Source organism: Tripterygium wilfordii, chromosome 17 (genome assembly GCF_013401445.1).
Source record: "Tripterygium wilfordii isolate XIE 37 chromosome 17, ASM1340144v1, whole genome shotgun sequence".
Lineage (NCBI taxonomy): Eukaryota > Viridiplantae > Streptophyta > Magnoliopsida > Celastrales > Celastraceae > Tripterygium > Tripterygium wilfordii.
The window spans coordinates 5,360,918-5,377,299 of NC_052248.1; the positions used below are offsets into that span (position 1 = coordinate 5,360,918).

The 16,382-nt window shown below is 39.7% G+C and overlaps 2 protein-coding genes across 2 annotated transcripts; both read right to left on the reverse strand.

Moving 5' to 3' along the window:
• Positions 1 to 4,462: 4,462 nt before the first annotated feature.
• Positions 4,463 to 6,114, reverse strand: LOC119981854. Its single transcript, XM_038824996.1, has 4 exons — positions 5,940 to 6,114; positions 5,378 to 5,793; positions 4,694 to 5,197; positions 4,463 to 4,555 (listed from the first exon to the last, which is right to left on the reverse strand). Exons 1-4 carry the CDS (start codon positions 6,112 to 6,114, stop codon positions 4,463 to 4,465), a joined length of 1,188 nt encoding a protein of 395 aa, XP_038680924.1.
• Positions 6,115 to 10,934: 4,820 nt separating this feature from the next.
• LOC119982031 (ferric reduction oxidase 7, chloroplastic-like) lies at positions 10,935 to 16,068 on the reverse strand. Its single transcript, XM_038825188.1, has 9 exons — positions 15,446 to 16,068; positions 15,273 to 15,366; positions 14,982 to 15,179; positions 13,890 to 14,124; positions 12,944 to 13,271; positions 12,584 to 12,860; positions 12,194 to 12,449; positions 11,676 to 12,111; positions 10,935 to 11,357 (listed from the first exon to the last, which is right to left on the reverse strand). Exons 1-9 carry the CDS (start codon positions 15,660 to 15,662, stop codon positions 11,188 to 11,190), a joined length of 2,211 nt encoding a protein of 736 aa, XP_038681116.1. The 5' UTR covers positions 15,663 to 16,068; the 3' UTR covers positions 10,935 to 11,187.
• Between the last annotated feature and the right edge of the window lie 314 nt (positions 16,069 to 16,382).

The window sequence follows — 16,382 nt, forward strand, 5'->3', positions numbered from 1 at the left end:
GATGCCAGAGACTGAGCTGAACCCTCCGTCCGAACTTATTTAGTTTAGTTTTTTCTTTTTGAACAATGTATGAACAAATTTGAACTATTTCAGAATGATATTTCCATACTTTGTTGATCTTTAATTCCGAATTAATTTGTGATTGAAGTGGGGACTTCTGCCCCAGGTTCGGTATTTTGCTCTTCAAACTTAGAAACTTTTGTGAATTTTTTTAGGGTTGAAGCGTACTTCAATACCGAAATATCCTTTTTGCCGAAGCGCCTTCCTTTTTGACCAAAGTGGACTTCCTTCTTTCTCTAAAGAATTGTGCAACCTCTTCGGTTGAAGCATCCGTTTTAGCTGAAGTGGCCTTTTTGGCCGAAGTACACTTCTTGACCGAAGTACACTTCTTGGCCGAAGTGGCCTTTTTGTAGACTTAGAGATTTTCTAAAGTGTTTTTTTTTTTACCAAAGGGGCCTGATTGGACTGATGTGACCTAATTTTGGGACTTAGAAGATTTTCTAAGAATTTAGGCCGAAGTAGTCTTATTGGATCGAAGGGTCTAAGTGGACCGAAGGGTCTATTTTTGAGACTTAGAAAAATTTTCTAACCTTTGGGCCGATGTGGCCTGATTGGACCGCAGGGTCTAAGTGGACCAAAGGGTCTATTTTTGAGACTTAGAAAATTTTTCTAAGCTTTGGGCCGATGTGGTCTGATTGGACCCGAAGGGTCTAAGTGGACCCAAGAGTCTATTTTTGAGACTTAGAAAATTTTTCTAAGCTTTGGGCCGATGTGGCCTGATTGGACCGAAGGGTCTAATGTGAAGATTTATGTGACAATTTCTGAACTGTTGTTTTATTAAGATAAAACAAAATAACAGCTCTTTAAAAAATTATTGTTCGTCTAGATAAAATATCTATGTAGATTATCAGCATTCCAAGGACACATCTTCTTCCCAAGGTTTTCTGGCTCTTCAATCCGGTAAGTCCCTTCCTTGAATGCCTCAATAACTTTGTAAGGTCCATCCCATATCTCCCCAGCTTTCCAGGGTGCTTTCCTGCTGCTTCCTTTTTCCTTAGGACAAGGTCCCCTAGGGTGAACCTTCTTTCTTTGACCCTTTGGTTATAATACCGGACAGTTCTCAGCTTATATGCAGTAGTTCTGACCCGAGCCTCTTCTCTAGCTTCCTCAACCAAGTCTAAATTATTAAGAAGTGCTTCATTATTCTCCTGGATATTGAAGTTATTGATTCTTGTGGTTGGGATTCCAATTTCTACAGGTATCACGGCTTCGAAACCAAATGCCAGGGAGAAGGGTGTTTTCCCGGTAGAAGTCTGTGCTGTGGTTCGGTAGGACCATAACACACTCGTTAATTCTTCAACCCATCTCCCTTTGGCAGTATCTAGCCTTGTCTTCAAACCTTGTAGGATCACTCGGTTTGTCACTTTGGCTTGCCCATTAGCTTATGGGTGGCTTACCAAAGTGACTCTGAGATCGACCCCCAAGTCTTCATATAGCTTTTTCATCTTTCCTCCGAAAAATTGTCTACCGTTATCAACAACAAGGGCCCTTGGTATCCCATATCTACAGACAATGGTTCTCCAGATAAAGTCTATTACCTTATTCTCAGAAATAGTTGCAAGTGGCTCCACTTCTACCCACTTAGTGAGTAGTCCACGGCTACTATCAGATATGTCCTTTGACCCGATGCTGGTGGGAATAGACCAAGAAGATCCATACCCCACTGAGCAAATGGACAAGGACTCTGAATAGGCACCATCTGACTAGGAGGAAGGTGGGGTACGTTGGAATGCCTTTGGCACTTATCACATTTTTGAACAAGTTTTTTGGCATCTGACACCATCATAGGCCAGTAGTAACCACAACGTAGCACATGGTAGCTCAATGTTCTTCCTCCTATATGACTTCCACAAATTCCTTCATGCACTTCCCTTAGGGCACAATCAGCTTCTCTAGGTGCCAAACATCGCAAGTATGGAAGTGTGAAAGACCTTCTGTATAACTCTCCATCGATCAAAGAATATCTGGCTGCCCTTTTCCGGAGACTCTTTGCCTCATTCTTATCTTCAGGAAGTTTCCCTTCAAGTAGGAATTCTTTGATCGGGTCCTTCCAGCTCGGTTCAGTTTCAACCTGATCAACTTCTAGTTCAGCCGAAATATTTGGTTGAGGAAGTGCTTCAATTCTAACCGAAGTAGGCCCTCCGGCTGAACAGGCTGAAGCTAATAGAGCAAGGACATATGCTTTTGCATTTTCTTCCCTAGGTATTTGATTGATCTCTACCTTGGGAATTTTGGCCAGCAATTGTTTTACCGCAGCTAAGTACTTGACCATGTTTGGGCCTCTCGCCTCATAGTCCCCCTTCATCTGTTCAGTCACTAGCTGAGAGTCACTAGCTGAGAGTCACTGTTGATCATTAAATTTTTGACTCAAGCTCGGCAGCCAATCTCAATCCAGCTAGTACTGCTTCATACTCTGCTTCATTATTGGAGGCTTGGAAGTGAAAGTGCAAAGCATGCTCTATGCATATGCCCCCCGGACCGAAGAGGAGTACTCCAACTCCACTACCTTCTGGATTGGAAGAACCATCAACAAAAAGGTTCCATTTTGGGTAGTCCTCTTCGGTTGGTGTTACTATGGTCGGTTGAAGACATTCAACAACAAAATCTGCTAAGGCTTGAACCTTAATTGCCTGTTTTGGTTTGTACTGAATGTCGAACTCACTCAACTCAATAGACCATTTTATCAATATTCCTGATGTATCCGGCTTCTGAAGTATGTTCTTCAATGGCTGATCAGCAAGAACTACTACAGTATGGGCTTGGAAGTAGGGCCTTAATTTTCGAGCAGCAGTAACCAAGGCTAAAGCAAACTTCTCCGCTTCAGTATAGCGAGTCTCAGCATCTATCATGACCTTACTGACATAATATACTGGCTTCTGGATTTTATCTTCTTCTCGGATAAGGACGACACTTATTGCATGATCTGTCGTAGCAAGGTATAAGTACAATACTTCTCTTTCTTTTGGACATGTTCGTAGGGAGGATGTCCGAGGTATTCCTTCGATTCCTCAAATGCCTTATGAAACTCTTCAGTCCATTGAAATTCCTTGGCCTTTTTCAAGGCCTGGAAGAAGGGTCTGCACCTATCTCCTGACCTAGCAAGGAATCTCCCAAGTGCTGCTGCTATTCCCATTAATCTCTGAACCTCCTTCAGAGACTTTGGAGGCTCTATTTGAAGTATGGCCCCTACCTTCTCTGGGTTCGCTTTGATTCCTCTACTGGTGACAAGGAAGCCAAGGAATTTTCTAGAGCTTACTCCAAATGCGCATTTATCTGGGTTCAACTTCATTTGAAATTTAGCCAAAGTGTTGAAGACTTTCTGAAGATCTGAAGGATGATCTTCAGCCCTTTTACTCTTCACAACCATGTCATCCACATAAGCTTCTACTGTTTTCCCTATCTGATCAGCAAAGATATGGTTTACCAACCTTTGATAAGTGGCACCAGCATTTTTAAGTCTGAAGGGCATAACTTTATAGCAATATGTCCCTTCTGGAGTTATGAATGAGGTACTCTCCTCATCTCTTGGGTTCATCTTGATTTGATGGTACCCTGAATAAGCATCCAAGAAGCTAAGGCGTTCCTGGCCTGAAGTTGCATCCACCAATTGATCAATTTTGGGAAGAGGATAACTGTCCTTAGGACAGGCCTCGTTTAGATCTGTGAAATCAACACACATACGCCACTTTCCATTTGCCTTCTTCACTATGACCACATTGGCCAACCAATCTGGGTACTGCACTTCTCGGATGAACCCAGCTTCAAGTAATTTCCCCATTTCTTCCTTGATAGCGATTTATCTCTTTGGGGCGAAGTTACGCTTCTTCTGCTTGACCGGTTTGGTTCCCGATATGATACTCAAACTGTGGGAGAAAACTTCTCTACTAATCCCCGGCATCTCATGCGCACTCCATGTGAAGTTTTTAATGTTAGAGAGGAGGAGCTTGGTTACCTCCCTAGCTAACTTTTTATTTAACTGAGACCCAAGGAACAGCTTCTTTTCAGTTCCTTCGTCCACGGTTATGGGAAGAAGCTCTTCAGCTGGTGTGGGCTTTAGTATCTTCTCTTCTTCCCGAACATCTAAGCTTCCAACTGATAGGGAGGTCTTCTTCTTGTCCTTCAAATCCGTATAGTACATCATTCGAGCTAACTTCTGATCCCCACTCACTTCTCCTACCACATTAGAAGTTGGAAACTTAATTTTGAGGTGGTAAGTAGAGACCACCACCCGAAATTTGTGCAATATTGGCCTGCCGATGATGGCGTTATAGGGGGATTGAAAATCTACCACAAGTAGATCGATCATATGCATAACCGTTCTTGGGTATGTTCCCAGAGTAACTGGTAAGGATATGACTCCCTTGGGAATTATGGATTCCCCGACGAATCCATATAAAGGAACCTAAAAGTTCTTCAATTTATCTTCTGAGATCTTCATCTCTTTGAAAGCATGATAGAATAAGATATCTACCGCACTACCATTATCCACCAGAACCTTTTTCACTGTGAAGTTTGCGATGACTGCTTCTACTACTAGGGCATCATCATGTGGGTCTTGGATACATTCAACATCTTTTTCTGAGAAAGTAATTTTTTCTTCATCCCTTCTCGGCTTCTTTCTTTCCTTACTTACTTCATTTATTAAAGAATAAGCCCTTCTTGCCGAGGAGCATTCTCCTCCTGCAACCAAACCTCCTACAATTACTCCAATTGTTCCAGTAGTCCCCCTTTGGTGACGAGGAGACCTATCCCTTCTTCTTTGTCTTCTTCGGTCGTCATCCCTATCGTCACCATCGGTTATTCTCCTCTTTTCTTCTCTATCTGAAGTGAACTGCTTTAGGTAGCCTCTCCTAATGAGACCTTCAATTTCATCCTTGAGATGCCTACATTCTTCTGTGTCATGGCCGTGATCCCTATGGAATAGACAATACTTATCCGAAGTATGCTTTTCGACTGGGGCCCTCATTTTCATAGGCCACTTCAGTATATCCCTGTTGCTTACTTCGAGAAGGATATTATGCAATGAATTATTAAGAGGAGTGTAGGAACTATACCTAGGGACTGGACCCTGGTCAGTCTTCCTGCTGGATTGATCATCCTTCCTCTTATCACTCCTTCCTTCTACTCTTCCTTGCTTCTTGCTTGGAGGGGGTAAGTCTTTCTCAGTCTTTCCCAAGGCGCTCGAGCCTTTTTTGGCAGGGGCCTAGGAAGAAGAGAACTGAGAAATTTTCATCTTGTCCTCTGACTGCATGAAGTTATCTCCTCTAGCATAGAGTTCTCCCATGCTCTTCGGGTGTTTCTTTGTCAATGAACATACATACGCTTCATCCCTTATCGTCCTTACCAGGGCTGAAATAGCTACTTCTACCTGGACATATGGGATTTCCAAACATGCTCTGTTGAACCTGGCCAGAAATGATCGAAGTGATTCTCTAGGCTCATGGTCAAGATTCATCAGGTCTAAACTAGTCTTTGCCGTCTTACGTGCGACGGAGAAGTGAAGCGCGAGTTTTTCGGACAAGTCCCCAAAACTAGTCACACTATGTCTTGGTAATCGATTGAAGCAAGTTCCTGCTGGCTCGAAAAGGGTTGATGGGAAGATCTTACACATTATGAGTGCATTTGCCCCCCGACACTCCATCATTGATTTGAAACCTTGGATATGGTCACAGGGGTCAGTCAACCCTTCATACTTCTCCAGTTTTGGAACAACAAGGTAGCGAGGCATTTCAGCTTCAAGTATTTCAGGAGCTAAGGGGGTTAACGTATTGTCCCACACTCCCTCCATTGGGGACACTCCTTGCAATGCTGCAATCTTCTTGTTCATCTCATCTAGGTGTCGGCCACATCTTCATTGTAGGTAGTTCCCCTTTTAGTACTTTCTCCAACAGTACCATCGGGGTTCACTCTCCGGGTTGTTTCCTTAGACCTACCGGAGTGTGAACTTCTTACTTTCTCATTGTTCTGGATTTCTTCGTTCTGTGGGGGAACTTCTTGCCGACCTACAGACTGATCAGCTTGTGACTGCTGGTTCATGATTAGTTCAGTCAACATTTGTACCTGCTAGGAAAGTTGTTGGAACTGTTCCTGAGTGCAGGGTACTTGGGACGGTCCAGATTGTAGGTTAGGCAGGTTCGTTCAGTCAGCAGCACCCCCATGGTGTTCTACTTCCTCATGATGGGGGTGATCACCCTGTCCCCGGTCGGGATCATTATGGTCAACAACTCGATGACTTGTTTCTGAAGTAGAAGCGACGTTCCTTCTCGATCTGACCATTGTGAGTTTCTTTAAGGAAGTGTACTTCTTTCCCACAGACGGCGCCAAACTGATGATGTCTGAAACAGGTCTACCCTATCAGACGGATCAGCCAAGTCAGACTGAGTAGGAATAACTGATCTCTCATTCTTCGGTACGTGGTCTCTTCCTTCCTTCCTGCATAAGAAGCGAACGTAAGCTTCGGTAGGGCCCCGAGGGTGTACTTGGGGGGACCTCTCCGACGCTCAAGTCAGTACAGTACTAAACTTGGGAGGATGGCTCGTTGCTTCGAGCGTTGCCTCTTGCTCAGTAAGTATTTTAGAGTACAGGAGTTAGATGGCTTACCTGAGGGCAGAGGTTCCCCTTCTATATGAGTTTGAAGTGTTTGAGTTATAGTAGGAGTCAGATTCTCTCTCATTGGTTTTCCAGAGGGTTTCTCGGATGATAAATTCCGTCCGTATCCCCCTCCAAGGGGGAGTACGACTCTTCTGTAACTGAATCTTGTTTACCGAAGTAGCCCCTTCTGTTATGCACCGAGAGGGGCACTTCAGTTGAGCCGAAGTGCCTTATTCCTTGTTGTACCGAGGTGAATACTTCGGTTAAGAACCTAAGTACACCCTTCGGTGCTACTTCATCCATGGCCTTGCCGGCATTCTTTCCGCCACGTGGCCTTCTCCTATTATGAGGGTCATTTTAGGAATATCACAGCCAATACATAGTATTATGACTAGCTACCCCATAATCAACTAGAGTAATAGTATGGTCTAAATTGGTGTCATAAGATCCCATATGTATGCCATATGAATAGAATTGTAAGGCATGATCCCGTATGTATGCCTTCAGCAGTGCCTCCTTGTTGTTAAATGGAACTTGTTCATATCCATTACATTGACATCATAAGAAGCCTCTTCCTGCTTGTTACAATTTCCATTGGCATCTTAACATAGGTACTTGGATTCGGTTGTGATGCTCTTGTTATTTACTATGACTCAAATGCAACCTCGATGAATGTACCCTTGCAAGTTGTATTCACACCCTCGACATCACAGTCCACAAACTCTCGCTCGAAAAGTGATACTAGTTTTACAATTTTCAATTTAGTAATCCCTTCCACAATTGCAATAGTCGCAAATGCCCAGCAACTTCATGCATTTCAAATGAGAAAACGATTAATTTCATGAGGCCATCCATTTACACATTTGTGTTGAATTTGTATTTCAAAATAAGTTCAAACGATTTTCACAATTTGATTTATATATTCATAATGATATCTCAGCTATGAATAAATGACATATATTGGGTATAAACAAAATGATATATTATTTGTTCTCTACAGAGTCACGTTTTCATACTTAAACGGTGTTGTTCTCACTAATCTTGGCGTATTTATTCTCTTAAGTCCACTATGCAAAGCCTTGAAGTCTTCATTGGTCTATCAGCAAAGACATTGAGGCTTAGCTTGTAAGGTTTATTCGGGTCAGTATTTCCACATTGTCTTTAAAGATATTGAATCACTTATCATTCTCCGCAGCATACCCATACTTGGCCATCCATTGTTCATACCTTTTAGACATTGAAAGCACTTCAAAGCTTCATTAAACTAGCATGTGAATCCCAGATTTCAAGAAAGGGAACTAAGAAGAAGTCATTAGTCTTGTAAGTTGAGTTAGTGTTATCCAGGTCGTGGTGACTTATACACAAACAAACACACATATATTCGATCATAGTCAATAATTATTATGCCGATTTCACTGATCATGAGCCTTTAACACTGATTAAAAACTAATAAAGTATTTTTTTTTGCAAATTGTGGCAAGCTTGTAGGTATAAAAAAAAGGGGCTTTGGAACATCATCAAGATTCAAGATGCTTTCCATAATAAAACTAATCAAGTTGGGACCCTTCAAAAGTTTCCACACACGGAGTTTTTCATGGGCTGAATTTCATTCGAGTTATTTACTTGACTTAATGAAATGTTAATTTGTTTGTGCCTGTCACGCGGGTGACCCGGGTTTGATCCCCGATAATGGCACTAAAAACTTGATCGTCACAAAAGTGTGTTTACTTACCCCTAGTGTAGGGTATCGACAAGTAATAAAATCGGTGAGTCCGATATCATATCCACAATGAAGCAATGTAAATTTGGTGGTAAATGAAATGCAAACAACTCGCTAACACTAATAAATACGATGAATATCAAAATCAACACAAGTAAGAAAGATGGTCGAATGACTCGGTAGCATAGCCAATTTGTAACCAAAACTAAGCAAGATTTGATTTGAAACAATCAATTAAAAACCTAATCTCTAATCCGTCCCGTTGGCTACTCGATTCTCATACTCAAGGCATTATTGCAATCACGCACAACCATACACAATGCATTGTGCGATACCATCAATCATGCATATGCAAAGGGAATTGGATGTAAGACTTCGATTCCTATATGGAGGTCATCAAGCCTCTTGGTCTATACGATGAACGCAAAGGGATAAACACCTAATTTTATGGATTAATGTTCCCCCTTGGACTTCAACTTAGCTAACACCCTAGTTTCACACTCAAAGACCAATAAATCATAACTCTCCCATTCACATTCCATAATTAATCCAAAACCCCATCATCAATATAATTAATAGCTATGCAATGGAAACCTTAATTAATTAAGGAAATCATGCATTGAGTTTTCACAATTGTCAATCAAACACATTTAAATTGAATCCCTAGACTAGACAATCCAAGAATAGAATCAAACATGTTATTCTCATACACCCAATCACACAACTATCACTAAATTAAAGGAGAGATCGAAGCTACGACTCTTAAAGCATACCTTGAGCAATCAAAACCTCGCACCTACCGTTCGGGACTAGAAAGTAAAAAATAAACTTAGCCACTCATCATGATGAAGATAAACATCAATTTTATAGAAGAAAAACCAATGTTTACAATCAAAATCACAAGAACTAAGCAAAATCTAGAGAGAGAAAAAGAGAAACTACAATGGAGGCTCAATGTTGTGTAATGGAATGAATGAGGCAAAACCCTTGGAATAGGGTTTTTGGCCTCATTTTATAAGTAAAAATACCTATCTACCCTTACAAAGTTGTCTCCCATTGGTTACAATCAAGATATACCCAAAAAGCCCTTAAAAATCTATTCGGAAAATTGCAACTCGTGACAAGGTGTCCGAACAGCCTATGGCGGGTGTCCAAACAAATTGTCTTTTGTCTTGTATTTTTGCATTGAAATTGAAGGGGAGTCTAGACAACCAAGGATGGTTTCCGAACACCTTTTGCTCTGTCCAAACAGCTCAGGGAGGGTGTCCAAACATATTTTTAATTGACTTCAAATTTCGCCCCTTGAAGTTGGATGGATGTCCAGACAACCCAAATAGGGTGTCCGGACACCTTTTCTTGTGACTTGGTATTTGGCTGTAGCTTTAGGATTTGACCTTTCTGCCCTTGAAGTCCAAATAAGGTGTTTGGACAACTAGTCTTCTATTTGCACTCCCACTACTCGAAAATGTATCCAATTTGGCTACTTTAATCCCATTTTCTGCAAAACCAATGAGAAATAACCATAGAGTAAAACTAATTAAATGAAACATAAATACATCATCTAATTACTATAACATCCTAATTAAAAGCCGTTAGGACCTCAAAATAGAGGTCCGATTAGCCGTGTCATGTTAGATTGGTTCAGTTGAGACCAAAGATTTACGAGTTGGAGGTAATTTTTAATTAGTCTCAATTAAAGTTACAAGACTCATTATAATACAAAAATCAAGTCTACAGCCCCCAATAATTCTTATTTCAAGACTCGTGAATATACCATCAACAACATTGTCCGCTTTGGGTTATCCGGTTTTCGAATGATACATAGGGCCCGCACGGCTTTGCCTTCCTAAGGAAATCACCTATCCCAATAGTACTCTAGCAGAAGCATGCTTAACTACTGAACGCGTTGTTGATGGTTAGTAATTGAAATTATGTTAACGTTCTCCTTATGTGTCCTCCCTTGAGTTGGAGATTCAAGATTTATCATCTCGAGAATTTGTGCTTAAAAAGTTGATTTATCTACAACAAACTTAGTGGTTTGACCTTAATGGTCCAGTTCAACAAACCGTGCACAACCCTAGTTTGTTTCTTATTTCCACTGTAAAAACCATGTGTGTGACTTTTACATTTTTATTGTGGATTCATATAAAATATAGCATGTTAACATGAAAACTGAAATAACTTTCAAATAGGCTTCCAGATCACAAATGATATAACCATTTAGTTTTACAACTACCATGCAAATTAGGGTAAAAAAAAAAAAAAACACTTTCAAGTCCGGGCAGCAACAACCATCCACAAATGGCTCCATTAGAATTAAAAGAAGATTACATCCTAAAGGACAATTATTAATTTTGTTTTATTCATAATCTTACCACAAGTGCTAATTTTGTTTTCTTCCTAAAAGAGGTCGGTAGTAAAGAAAACCATTGAAGAGGATTTGCTCTGCTTATTCTGCTCACAAACAGGCATACATTTACGTATTTGCGAATTGCGAGCCTCTGTGTATTTTCATATTTCATGCTAGATCATGAAGATGTTTTTATGCAGGAAAAAAAAATCGTAAACAACCCAAGGTGAGAGGCTGACTACAAGCCTCCTCCATAGTATGTACATTTCAAATTACTATATTTTGTTGTATTTCCATATATTTTTCTGAGATATAGGTCAAAGGTGCAGATTTAGTACAGATAAGGACCCGTAGTAGCGCACACTGTAGACTGGAACTATAGAAAGATTCGAGTCCCCTCCCACGCTAAAAGTATTACTAACATACAATATACACAGTCTGAAGAAGAAAATGGTAGTGCTGATGCCTACAGATCAAAGCTGTGGCTGTTGAAATGGAAGATTGGATCTGGGCTCTGTCTCCTCATATTATGTGACCTGATTTCCTTGGCAACACTTGACTGAAGAGTTGGAGGACCACACACCAGCACACCCACATCAACATTTCCCCATTGCTTGGACAATGATTCAAAAATTTCTGCAAATATTAGCATCTGTTAACATTGTGAAACTGAAGAAAACTCGAGACTTTGCTACTGTTATCTAAGATGTCAAATCTTATGAGTGTACTCGAGAGGCAATACGAAAGCAGTGTACCAGGGCCTGTTCTTATATGTCATTAGTTGCTACTCTTCTATCATGAACATTTTATCATGCGGAACTCTTTTTTTGATCTTTTTCCTACCAAATTCAGCAGTCCGTATGTAAACACATGATCAATGAAACACAAGAAATAATACTGATGATCTCTTTATGAGCACTATAAAGTAAAAAATAAGAATTGAGTAGTGCATACCTTTGAAGTCCGGTCTCAAACCATACTGAATAGCAGATGAACTTGTAGACTCGTTATGAGATATATCCTTCTTTACCACATCTTCATTAGACGGCAGCTGGTAACTTTTTACCCTATCATGCTTAGATTCTTCTTCTGTAGCAGTTATTCTTTCCCACATATGCCATAAACCAATTACAAGACCTCCGAAGATGACCATACCGAGAACCATGCAGAGTAGGAAAAGAAGACCTTTGTACCACCATGTCGATATCTTACGTGGGTTTATGTAAAGGATATCCAGCAAACCAAAAAGAACAACAAAGCCTAATGTAGATGCAATAACATACAGGCCGGACCATATCTTGTGCCCTGTACCAACCAAAACTGACATGCCACATCCATTGGACAAAGGAGAAATGGAACAACTTCTAATCTCAAGAACATTACCCTCTTCCTGCAGGGAACGCCAATTAACTTTAACATGTAGGGAAAAGAACACATCAAGTACTGTGCACTGAAATTATGAAGAAACCTACCAATGGAGGATTTGATTCTCGAGTGACGTAGATTTGAATATCAAGATTTACTTTTTCAGAGAAATATGGGCAGATTGATTCCATGTCAATGGTCGAAAGAAGAGGAAGCTCATCTGATTTCTTAACTGCCCAAACAACCACAATGTTTTTCGGTAGACAAGGTTCGCCTTCTCTAATACGGTGGAGAATATCACTCAAGATAGCAAGGAATGGTGAAATCCCAATGCCACCTGCTACTAATACAAGATTTTCATACCTGCAAGAAAAATGAAAATGGCCAGGTTCGATTCTCAAATGATTGAATTATTTAAATTGTTTGGCTGAATTTGAATTTCGAAACTGACAACAAACTTTATTTTTACTCTGTGTGATTTAAAGAGAGATCCATACATCAAATGGTATGTCAACTCGTGACCATAAGGCCCCTCGACAGAAGCGGTGATCTTGGGATGAGTTCGAAGAAGCAGCTCCTGAGGTTTTGCCTCATCAGAGGCATTGATAATATTTCCTCTAAGCTTTTCCGTCCACTTCCCAAGAACCTTTATGAGAATGGCCAGATGAGTTTTACCATCCAGCGGACTAGATGAAACACTGAAAGGATGCCACTGCAGCCACGATAGTTCCCGAATTTGAAGGAATACAAAACTAAGGGCATTGTACCGGAGATCTACAGAGTCAAAGAGGGAACAGTAACACATGTCGCACATAAGTTAACAAAAAAATCATAAATTTCTGAAGAGCTATCATTACTTTCAGGTTTGGAAAGAACCAACTCCACAGTTCCACAGGGAAGACATGAGGCTGAAATTATATCAACTGTCCTCCGTGATTGGCAGAATCTCAGAAACCGATCAAGCATGAAGAGAAATATTCCTCCAGCAGACATACTGAATATGAAGTCGCCAACGTGCAATGCAAAGAAGAGGACAAAGATAATATACAGTTGATGGGTGTAGAAGAACAACTCAAAATTCCACTGTCTGACACCGGGAAGTGATGTCACCCACATAAACAGACCGGCTAAAAGACTGATAACTCCTGCAAGATTGGCAATACCAATATCTTTCCACTCTAATATCTGCATGAAAAAAGTTAGAAAGGTCAGTGAGTAGACGCACCTCTCCAAGGGGTCTCAAATAAATTTTGCAGAATAGAGAAGAAAAGGATTCTATTTTTGTTTACTATTTTTCTGGCAATTCATACAATGAATTTATCAATCCTTACAGTGAACTTTTCAACTATAAAACCGAGGGATGAAATATAAATTTCATGATACCTAAAATACCATTGCAGAGAATAAGGGCTTCATTGATTGAACATGAGAGGCCTACCTAGTCATTTGATACACTAACATAAGTACACATCTATATTAAGGAGATCATGTATCTATGCAGATTTGTACATCAGAAAACAAGTAAAAATGGTTTTGTCAATTAAATACAAGCTCGGTAGTAAGGGCATCCTGTGTTTGTGACGGCAGAGAAGACAATTCATTTAATAAGCATACTTCAAATTGGGAAACTAACTATATGCAATGTCAGGCCTGGAAGGTTCGCAAACAAATAGGCAATCATATTCTGATTGTTATAGGCAAATCACATTTAAGTATATACATCAATGCTAAGAAGCGACTGGCTACAATGTATATGAACAAGAATCTATAATCAATGCAGTCCAAAATCATCATAAAACTCACCTCATGTAGTAGATTCCCCTCCATTGCCCATCCTATCACATAAAACAGCCCATGGAGAGTAAAAACCAGCATTGTCAGATGACCCAGCCATACATGATATCTTGTAGCATGTTCAAAAGGAATATTTATGAGGCGGAGAAGTACGGAACCCCTTGAAACTGGGAGAAACAAAAATGCCAGGCAAAATAGTCCCATTGCACCAAAGCGAAGTCCCGTGAGTTCCAACAACCAGATGCTGAAATATGATTAGGGAAACGGAGCCAATTTTAGAATATCTAATAAAAAAGAACAAGAAAATTTACCAGCTGATAGCTGTATGCACATTTGTCAATGAAATGAGTTACATATCATGCTTGCAGGTAGATTATTGAAGCTTCTGAAAGAAAAATATGAGACGTAAATTTTTCTGCAAAAATAGATTTAGATGTTTCTGCCTAACAGGCTAAGTAATGACTAAAGGAACCTGAATTAGTTTGTGATATATCCGTGGACAACTTGAGCAAAAAAATTTTCATTTGTTTATCGTTCTATCACTCAGCCTTGAGTGCTGAAGAATTGTCAAAAATTATTACATACCCTCCTGTAAGCAGATTCTAGTCCAAGGTATTTATCATTATTTTCATCAAATAAATGTAGTGGATGTATAAACAAACAGAGCATCATGCAGCATGCTAGGACTTGGAAAATTTATTACATAGATAGAAATTTATCTGATTGCGAGAACTGCAAAGGTAAAGAATCTAACAAAAATTCTATACTCAAGGAGCAAAAAGATTTACAGCATATCTAGAATTTGAAGTGCTTGAACTATGTAATCAATCTTCTTATTTGCAGGCCCAGTACATAGACTGAGCAAAGCAAAACATCTTGTTTGCCAATTTCATTATCCCAGCTCTTCAAAACAAGAACAGAAAACCTCGTAACTTACGGGGGTTATATTCATAATTTTTTGAGGGAAGGGAAATCAAACAAGCATAAGGAGTTGGCTACCTGTACTATATTTAAATTAATGAAATCTGGAGTAAGCAACTAATAGTCTAATTTATGGAGGGAATTCATGACAATTGCACTTAATAAATCAAAATACTGTACCTTCTCGATTTAGAAGTAAATTCATCTTCGGATATAAGACTCAGATTCCTCATTGTGTAAGCATAGACAGCCCAGATAATATACACAGCAAAGAGGAGGATCCCAATAATTTCAGCTGCAGAAACAACCCCAAATGGTCCATCTACCAGAACAGGAAATGTCCACAAGCGAACACTTGGACGTTTGGAAGCTTGTTTCCTTGCAAAAACATTAGATAAGATGTCCAGTCTAGTTCGAGACATAAACTGTACAAGGGATTATAAAGAACATGTCAAGGTAAAAATCACATACTCCTGGAAATTCTCCTCTCCTGAAATGATAAGGTGGATTATAGCAAGAAATGCTATAACAATAATTGGGCCACTGAATACCAGGAATATACTTCCTGCAGTTTTGCAGAATCAAATTGAGACCAAAAATTTGGTGATTAAGAGGCAACATAAGAAAGGTTTAGAGTAACAAACCTGTAAGCCCAAAAGCAGTACCAGTTGTTGCCTGAACATATTTCTGAAACAAATCACTCCCAAATTGTGTAGGATACAGAAAGATCAGGGTAACCCATGAAACAAACACTGCCCACATTACAATTTCGAGAACCCATTTGGCCAATAACACTAACAGGGGTTTCCTCTTCCCACCTTTACTGAAAAAAAGGGGTTCTTTAATTGAGTGGTCATCCATGGTAGCAAAGGCACTGATCTTATCTAGGAACTATGCAACAACCTTAATTTCCTATGTAGTCAGTTTCAGAGTCCAAAAGAGTCATATATATAGGGAAATGATCTGGCGTAAACCCAAATCCATGGTAAAGCAGAGAAAATCAAAATCATCAAAAATTTTGATTCACAAAAAAGAAAAAGAAAGTGAAAGGTGAAGCAGAGAAAATCTGGACCAGTTAAGCTACTATCTTATCTTATAGATGGGTTTCTTCCAAGAAAAAAAAAACAAAATTAGAGAATCATCATAGACTGTGTAACTGATCTTGTAAAATTGTGGAGAGGAGACCATGAGTCCTCGTCCACACAAAATTCATGTGTACGAGACTCAGGCAGTGTCACGATCAAGCACTAACCTTCTTTGACATCATGAAATATGAATCGTCCACGCACATACAAGGCTACGTTTACACACAGACAACCAAAGAGTAATGGAATGACGTGGAAAGTGCCAATTATTGTTAAGGGAAAATAATTCATAAAGAATGACATTTAATTTTTTAAGATTGATTATAATTCATAATATAAAATTGCACTCTATCTTTCAGTCACTTAATTATCACATCATTTCAGAGATCACATCATATAGTGGAATATTGGTAGTCAATAAAAACATTTAAAAATTTTTTAAAACAAACACACTCTTCTCTTCTAAAATGGGTCACCCGTATCAATGGTTTAAGGT

What these genes read in the sequence shown, in the direction of transcription:
- LOC119981854 (XM_038824996.1), bottom strand. Translation starts at nt 6,114, where the DNA reads ATGTTGACTGAACTAATCATGAACCAGCAGTCACAAGCTGATCAGTCT. An exon ending in CGATGGTACTGTTGGAGAAA is followed by an intron (nt 5,794 to 5,939) that starts GTACTAAAAGGG and finishes AAATACTTGAAG; the next exon opens with CTGAAATGCCTCGCTACCTT. An exon ending in CTTATTCTTTAATAAATGAA is followed by an intron (nt 4,556 to 4,693) that starts GTAAGTAAGGAA and finishes ACAGTGAAAAAG; the next exon opens with GTTCTGGTGGATAATGGTAG.
- LOC119982031 (XM_038825188.1), bottom strand. Translation starts at nt 15,662, where the DNA reads ATGGATGACCACTCAATTAAAGAACCCCTTTTTTTCAGTAAAGGTGGG. An exon ending in GAGAATCAAATCCTCCATTG is followed by an intron (nt 12,112 to 12,193) that starts GTAGGTTTCTTC and finishes CGTTCCCTGCAG; the next exon opens with GAAGAGGGTAATGTTCTTGA. An exon ending in TTTGAGACCGGACTTCAAAG is followed by an intron (nt 11,358 to 11,675) that starts GTATGCACTACT and finishes TAATATTTGCAG; the next exon opens with AAATTTTTGAATCATTGTCC.